Here is an 8704-nt window from a genome sequence, read left to right as displayed (position 1 = left end):
TCTTGGTCTCCTCCAGGGGAACCCAGAAACTCTGGGTACCTTTAGAATCCCTAGGATGTTGGAAAAAAAGGACGCAAATTTGGCGTAGATAGCTTAAGTGGACAAAAAGTTATGAAGGCCTAAGCGCAAACTACCCCAAATAGCCAAAAAAGGGCTCAGCCCTGGGGGAGGGGGGTGGTGGGAGGAGGGGGGTTGGGGGGCAGAGAGCAGGGCCTAGCAGCTAAGAGGTCAAAACCAGATTGAGATGTTGATGTTTGTGACGTACAACTAAAAAAAATGCTTCTGTCTGAATCCCAGCAATGTCTCCCCTGGTTTTGTAAGGGGGACAGGATGAAGGGAGTATGGGGTCAAACCAGGGAGGGGGAGAAAGTATCTAGCCTGTTTATGAACGATTGCCCCTTTGTCTATTTCAGAGCTGGTTTGAGAAATATTTCAAGGCTGGAATTTGCCACGTTCACAACTACCTCTTCCGCACCTGTGTATTAATGACAGTGGTTTTCCCCGAGCTGATCAATTCAGTAGCTATGCCTACCCTAACCTTGAAAAGATTGTCCTTCTTTCTCGTTTCCTTGCCAGAGACAAACCAAAATTTGAAGGTGTCCATTTACACAGGTGTGCCAGGTGCCTTCTGATATCACCAGCTGCAACTTCTACGTTTCACAGATTGTTAGAAACTATTTTACAGTATTGCTTCCGGCGGCAATATACTCTCGCTTGATTGGTTGGGCTCCTTTTGGTTCCTGGCGCGTGGAAAGCCTGAGACCCCGCCTCACCTGCTTGCTCTTGTCTGTGTCCTTGTACATTTGGTGGGTTTTCCCATTTTCCCGCCTCCGATTGGCTGAGCTGCAGGAGGAGCTCGCCCGTCTCTCGCTGCTCATGTTGGCTCATTTGAGTTCCGGGTTAAGATGGCGGCAGCGGTGACAGCTTGGAGGAATGGGTACAGGTCCGTGGGGCGCCTGGTAAGGTTGTTTGCTTTTACTGTTGCTTGTTCATGCAGCAGCAGCTGCAGACTCGCCTCCGCCCGGGAAATGTGCAGCGCCACGCACGTCAGAGTTGTTTATAGTGGGAGAGGAAGTGAAAGCTACTTTATACCGGTGTCTGATGCTTAAACACACCAGTGCTGACTGCAGTCACCCTTGCAGAATGTAAAGCAACACCTTGCTCCGTGACATACCCGCCACCTCTTGCAGCGTGTGTTGTAAGCACATTGTATGACAAAAACGTTATTTGGGTGCCCCGTACCGTTCTTCGTCTTTTAGTAAAGAAAAGTTCATTTTCTGCAGACTCTTCATACAGTTTATGTGCTTTAGCGCATATCCATCTGAAGTTAAAGTCTGAACTGTGTCTTCGTGTGGTGAGAGACCAGGCACTTCAGTCTCTACAAGCGAAGGGCTACGGTTAAAGACGCCTCTAACGTTTAGCTGTCCTCGTGTATGGTTTGTTGGTGCAGAAGTCCCAGTTTTGTGCCTTAGAACTGGCAAAGATCTCATTCCATGGTGAGCGCTTTCCATAATGAAACCACTGAGTCCGAACATGTCTGATAGTTGTACATGCGTTGTGTCGAACATAATTTATACGAGGGAAGACATACAACAACTACTGTGGCCTCATTGAGAATTTTCTGGGCAGCTGCTGCCTCATCTTCAAATAAGCTCAATCGGAGTCAGTCGGGATAGATAGCTTCGTAACACGCCCAAATGTCTTTAGATCTTTAAGTTGGATGTATTGGTTTCCTCTTACAGTTCTTGTTTTCATTCAATGCAAACAGCAAGATTTTTAACCTATGTGCTGTAGCTAGGAAGCACATGTCTCATCCTGCAGGAGGTTATGTGTGAGTGGCAAAAAGCAACGCTAAATATATTTGCACTCATGATTTTTTTAAATTATTACTTTATAACTGAGGCTCCAGTTATTTGTGCCCCGGTTTTTGGTATCACATTGTCAATGATGAGAGTACAGAAACAGTCAACAACACAACTAAGCGTTGTTCAGAGAACACACTTCTAGAGCTCTAAAGAGCCTAACATTAAAGATTCTGAAGGAAGAATTAGTGGATAGTTTGTGGTGTTAGAAGCTACTAAGGAAACTGTATTGAATCGTGTGAAAATGGACACTGATCGACACCTCTCTCCATTGGCTACATATGTGCCTCCGCTGTGTATCCGAAAGCAGATTACTTCCCCACTTTGCACGAACATGACTTGATTGCACCACTAAATCCTGAGGACTATCAGTGTTAGTAACTAACTGGCGGTTAGACCATTTATGAGGGGTAACTGTTGAAGTGTGTTAGATGGGGGATCCTAAAGTACCACATCCCATTGAGCCTTCAGTTTAGCTTTTAAGTATGTGTGTATTAAAGAGCTGCACTAAGAAGCCTCTGAGCAGTATTTTCGTTTGAAATGGAACAGCCTCAAGAGTTTATCCTTTTAGTCACATACTCGCACTCTTCTGTCTGTAACCAGTTTTCACCCTGTACTTTGTTCTGTATGTTTGAGTGGGTTCAGTCGCATACTAATATAGTACATTGATAGGGTCTTTGTTTCGTGTTTAATTACACCTCTTCAACAACCATCGTTGCCCTGCCTCTTACAGAATGTGTTGGAAAACCAGGATTGTACTTGTTCCATACATTTTAATGGTAAATGTATTAAATTGTGTGCGTTATTTTCTTTACCTTTTTGATACTTGTCATTTTCTAACTTGACAACCATAAAGCGCCCTCATGCCACCAGAATTTACCCACCTAATGGTAAATAGTAAATCATACTTAGTTTCAAGTTAGTTTGTCTGACTTTTTAGTTTTCGTTCATTGATTATGTTTTTTTCTTTTAAGTGAAGTATAAATCAGTCTTGGACGAGGTTGCCTATAGTTGTTTGCAACTTCTTTTTCACCAATACTTCTTGCTGAATATAGTCCATTCATCAATAATAGCATTCAATAACTTACTAATGTTCATAGAACCTTAATTTATTAGTATTTTGGCAACCGCATATTGTGTTGTGAATTTTTAAGAATTTTGATCCTCATCAATTTATGTGCTCCTACTGTGATAATTTAGAATGAATAGGATTTAAATCCTCCAATGGCAAATCTGACCCTTTTATCATTCTCTATTTTCTTACTTTGTTTCAGAACTAATCACATTGAACAAGTTTCCACAGTTATGATTATTGTTAGTCACTTGTATAATCCCCAGTCACACTGGGAAGTATGCTGACTCTTCAGCACAGTGTGTAATTGCTATATTGTAATAATGTACTCGTATTTGGCAAAACACAAGGTCACTTTTACATTCTTAAACACCTGTTAAATTTGCATGGTTTATATTGTTACGTGAAAGATGACTCGAGCATATAAAAACCCAGACGCCCATCTTTTCCTTTTTAAGGGAGAAGAGTTCTTACAAAGTTAATTACTTGAACTGTTGGAAAGGAGTGTAAACAATTTTTATTTTAATTTCTTATTCTATCAGTAAGTTGTAGCTTGCTATTTTGGAGTCAGCTAGTCTATTCAGTGTCCTGTTTAGCAGTTTTGCCACACTGATTTCTGCTAACTATAATTGTCAAATTAAATATGCAGATTCCTATGGGGGATAGTGTGCTACCATAATTCAGGTATGATATTTTCAATACAGCGGTCACTGTTATCCTTTTGTTTTCCCTTAGAAAAGGGAACATTTACTACAATTTTCAAGTGATTAACAAACCCACTGCTCCAGTGAAAAAGGTAACAAAGTAGGGAGCAAGGGCACAGAATAAGGGAAACGAAGCAAGTCAAAAGGACAGGCTCAAGATGCAATCAAAGATGCTCAAGGCACATGGGGGCTAGTAGTAAAATACAGTCTTTGCAACTTTTAAACACTTCTAGCCCTTCTAACTACCTGCCTACATAACAATTCAAAGCTATTAAAACAGGCCACAATAACCTGCCCTTGCACGTAGACCTGATCAGCAGTCAGCTTGGGAGGTCTGTAGCGCACAATGATTAGTGCAGAGAAAGGATGGTAAGTTAATCAGGTTGGAAAGCCACAAAGGCTAATCGACAAGGACAGCTGCGGAATTACCACAGGGACCTCGATACACACCTCAATAGGCTTGGTTATACTCAGTCTCTCGCCTGACTCCATGGCGATGAAGACAACGGGTGTAGGATGCTGGCATGGTTGATCTGTGCTAACACGTCGCTCCCACCAATAGGGGCGATTCAGATAAATAGGAGTGATGCCCTCCATACTCAAGGGGACATAACTGATACCTTCGTGGAGGTGGAGTGCCCCTCCATGGACAACTGTGCGGTTACTTAAGAGGGTCCTCCCTCCCCCACCTGAATCCAGTCCACCAAGTGGAACTAGACACTCCTCTTCAAATCGAGGAGACCCTTTGGCCATTTCTCAAATTGTTCATAATAAGACCCCCGGCACAAATGGCATCCCTAAAGAATAGTATGCCACCTTTGTTGCATCACTCTCCCTAAGGCTATTGGAATTTTACAGTGAGGCATGGGAACAGGGCAGCACCCGGGCACACTTCGCGGTGAACTAATAGTGGTGGTTCCCCAACCAGGCCAAGACCCACTAGTTGTTTGCTCCTACAGGCTGCTTTTGCTATTAAATCTAGGCTGCAAGATCTTAGGGAAGGTTCTAGCGAATAGACTGCTCCCCTTTATTGGTACTTTGGTGGACACCAAGCATAACAGGTTCATCCCTGTATGTAATACATTCCTCACTATGCGTTGGCTTCTCTGCCTGCTGGGAGCGAACCTGGATGGTGCAGATGGCAGTATCGCTCAATATAGAAAAAGCCTTCGTTACACAGGGATGGATCAACTTATTTGCAACATTGAAAGAGATGCCTATTGGCCTGGGATACCTCAGATGGGTGTGTGCCTTTATATGGGCGGCCAGGAGCGAGAGTTACAACGGGGCAGCTGATTTCTGACCGTTTCGATATAATCATGGACATGAGACAGAAAGGGCTGTCCTATGTCCCCAATGATCTTCGTCCTTGGCATGGAACCACTGTCTCGTAAACTGCATGTGTAGGGGATTGAGGCGCATGGAACCCATCATATGGTTTCCTTATATGCCGATGACACACTTGTCTATCTGCGAGACATCAGAGCTTCCCTCCCGACTCTGATGGAACTGCTGGATGACTTAGGGGTACTGTCAAGCCTCAGTCAACTGGACCAAGTCCTGCCTGTTCTCTCTTACACCCGATCCCACAGCAAAATAGAAGGCAATACCTCACTCTAAGCTCTTGTGGCAATTTGATATGTTCAAATACTTGGGTGTACAGATTAATCACTTTGACAATGACTCATGGAAAGGAACTTATATAAGGCGCTGAGCTGGTTCGTAGGTTTATCCCGTTTTGAGCATTGGTCCTGTTCTCACCTGTGGGCCTTTTGGCGACATCCAAGATGCTCATCCTCCCATGACTATTGTACTTTTTGCAGCCTTACAACTCACACTTCCCCAACGCTTCTTCCCTAACTTGAACAAACTCTTGTTGGAGCTGATATGGGCAAGGCAGCAATTTCCCCCAGATAAATTACTGTCTAGTGCATGACGGTGAACTAGATTCCCCTATGGTCGGCCTCCTGCTCGGAATGGGCGGACATCGAGCATCTCCTCCAAGAGTCACATATATATATATATATATATGGTTGTCAACCCTCCGGCTACACTTCCCACACAAGACACACCAGATGACCATAGCCCAACAATGCTGGCAATAATATATACACAATAGTAAAGCCATTGATTCCCGTTTGGCACTTGACCGCTCTGCAGGGAGTTGGCCGTCATCACAATATCCTGAGCTGGAGAAACGCGAGAATGTAGCACATGGGGGATTTTTATGAGAAGGGTACATGGCAGACCTTGCAGGAGCTCATGGATATCTACAGTATACTGATATGACATTTTTTGATGTTTAGTGCCACATACGGGGGGAGTAGGGTTGCACTGAACCACCCATAGCATTACTGCTACACACAACACTATCCCATGAAAGTTTGTAAAAAAAATATATATATAACGTCTCTCTTTGCTGCCTTGCTGTCCCAGTACCATAAACTGGACACTAGTGAGACGGTGATCTGTAATCTAACTATATTGCTAATTATCGGGCTAAAGTTGTGAGCCAAATGCCTTATTGTACCTCCACTGTGTATGCTTCGTGAGCCGGCTGGGTGCCAGATTGACCATTGTTATTGTTCTTTTTGTAAACCCAATGAAGAAACGTAAAAAAAAAAAAAGGTTCATCTGGTTGACGAAAGCTGATGTGGCAGCATCTGAAGTGATATCTATTGTGGCGAAATAAAATAGCCCACACTGCTATCCTAAACACGTGAGGAAAGCTTGGTAGTTGGAATTCTTTTTTAGCAAATTAATTGCAAATGGAAATGTTGGACCTTAAAAGATGTAACAGTAGGGGGGTTCTTTCCTGCTGGCAGTAATGTATTCATAACACAGAGCTTGGAAGATCAGCATTTTCTGACAATGTTGTATCTTGGAGAGAATGCGGTGGGCTTTATCAGCCTCTTATGGTTTGGTGAGGTTCCATTTAAGGTGACAATTCTTAAATGAAAGAGGGCAAGATGACAAACTGTTTTTTTCCATTCACAAAAGAGAGGGAAAGATGGTTTGTGCAGAAAGGAGGAGGAACTTCGACCCTGAATGGTGTCTCAGAGGGATGGGTGTGCTTGATCAGGGCCAACTTGCTTAAAGTGAATCATTGAGACCCTCTGATGAAAAGCAAGCAAAGGAATGGAATGTCTTCAGAATTAAGGAGCAGTCAGCTGGAAAGGTGGCATTCCATTTGGCCATAAAGTGATACCTTTGCTGGGCAAGCGGCTATTTGAATATGAGATTATGTACTGAAAGATGCCTGACAGAGAACCCAGGAGGGCGTTTTTTTTTGCCCCACTCATGCTGGAAGAAAGGAACTGGTGAAGGAAAGTGTGGTGACTTACTGACCAAAGATCTTGTGAAAGGCTAGGGTATTTGTGGCAATGCTGAACTTGTAATATTAATTATACATTGGATTTATATAGTGCTTACGTCCCCTGATGACTCACTGAAGCGCATTCCAATGAGTAGCACGATACTATGGAACCCAAACTCAAAGGTTAATAGGAGATTAGTGCATTTTGGTTTTCTTTTTTTGTGCATTAGTTGCGTTAGTTTAGTGCTCTTGCTTTCTTGTGTGTTTTATAGAGTTTAGAGTAGGGATAGAATGATGAGAATGGATTTGAAAAGGGAAGTGGTAAGTTGGTTTTGTAAGTTATGGTCGTATGTGCTTTTTAGTTGGGTGACATGGCTAAAAAAGTGGGGAAAAGTTTGAGAAGGATGTTTGGGGAAATCATAGTAGTCAGAAAGGTTTGGAACGAGCCCGAGAGAGGAAGGATAGGACAAAGGTTGAAAGAAGAATTTTTTTATGTCAAAAAAGTAAATTAAAATTATTGACTGGATAAAATCCCTCCTTATAAATTCCCCAGTGCACAGAAGCAGTAATATTTACATGGTCTGGTGTGCACGTTTTCTTGCTGTGAAGAATGCATTTTTTCATGATATTTCTAAAAATTTTAGTGGCAGGCATAAACTCTTCTATACATGTATACAGAATCAGCAATTTTGACATTGTCTCATCTAGACATATATCTTGTGGTGTAATATCCATTTGTCTTCTTATAGGAAGAGTATCTGCTTATAACATGTGGCATAATTCACTGTACAATGACATACATGTTAAAACAAGTTCATCTCTAAACCATAAGAAGCATAGTTGGTCATCTGAGTATACTGTTGTGGCGCACTGTTCTGTAGTGTGTATAGTTGTCATGTGGGTAATCTTGTGAAGCTAAGATGGTTGTCAATGCGTCTTATGTGTGCGTGGGTAGTGAATTACATAGTTTGACTGCTTGAAATGAGCAAGAAATTCTGCCTGTTTTTGTTCTTTAAGGTAGGAGAGGCATTCTCAAACATAGGTTCCTTTGTTGTATGTATTAGTTAATTTTCTTCCAGAGGAAGAATGGTCCTTTGCCATGTTTTGCTTTGTGTGTGTTACACAGCAGCTTGAAGATGGATCTTTTGGTAAGCGGTAGACAGTGTAGGATCCTCAAGGCAGGGGAGATGTATGTTTGGGGCTTTACATGTAGGAATAGTCTAGCTACAGCATTATAAATTATTTCTAATCTTTTGATAGTTGACAAGGGTAAGCTTTGATAAAGACCATTCATGTAATTCAATTTTGATAGGACCAAAGAGAGGGTAGCTTGGACTTTGTGAGGGAATCCTCAGTGCGGGAAGATACTTTGCTGTATTTTCATTGTGAGAAAGCTCGATTTGGCGACCTTGTCCACTTGTACATTCATTTCAGCTTGGCGTCTATGGTAATTCCAAGGTTTCTTGCCTCCTTAGATATTTTAGATGGTCGTCCTAGATCATCAGGCTAAGCATAGAGATATTCATAGGTTTTTCAGTCACCAAAAGTGAGTGTTTCGGTTTTGGAGACATTCAATTTTAGGTGGCTCCATGTCATCCATTGATCAATAATCCAGAGGAAATCTAGTTTTTTTGATGTTCCAGTGTCCTTTGGGTTTTCCAATTTCAGAAGTACTTGTGTGGCATCTGCGTAGTTATAGCAAATGAAGTCAACTCTGTTGATCATATCTGCTGATGATTTTATATAAATG

At 42.3% G+C, this 8704-nt stretch overlaps 1 protein-coding gene across 1 annotated transcript in view; it reads left to right on the top strand.

Moving 5' to 3' along the window:
- Positions 1 to 790: 790 nt before the first annotated feature.
- Positions 791 to 8704, top strand: part of DBT (dihydrolipoamide branched chain transacylase E2) — a 122181-nt gene continuing 114267 nt past the window's right edge. The window contains exon 1 of the mRNA XM_069232170.1: positions 791 to 959. Within this exon, the coding sequence (XP_069088271.1) occupies positions 906 to 959 (54 nt within the window). The 5' untranslated portion in view covers positions 791 to 905. The remainder of the gene's footprint in view (positions 960 to 8704) is intronic.

This window comes from Pleurodeles waltl, chromosome 4_2 (genome assembly GCF_031143425.1).
Source record: "Pleurodeles waltl isolate 20211129_DDA chromosome 4_2, aPleWal1.hap1.20221129, whole genome shotgun sequence".
Lineage (NCBI taxonomy): Eukaryota > Metazoa > Chordata > Amphibia > Caudata > Salamandridae > Pleurodeles > Pleurodeles waltl.
Note: the sequence above shows the minus strand (reverse complement) of the source record. Positions and strands in the feature narration are given on the sequence as shown.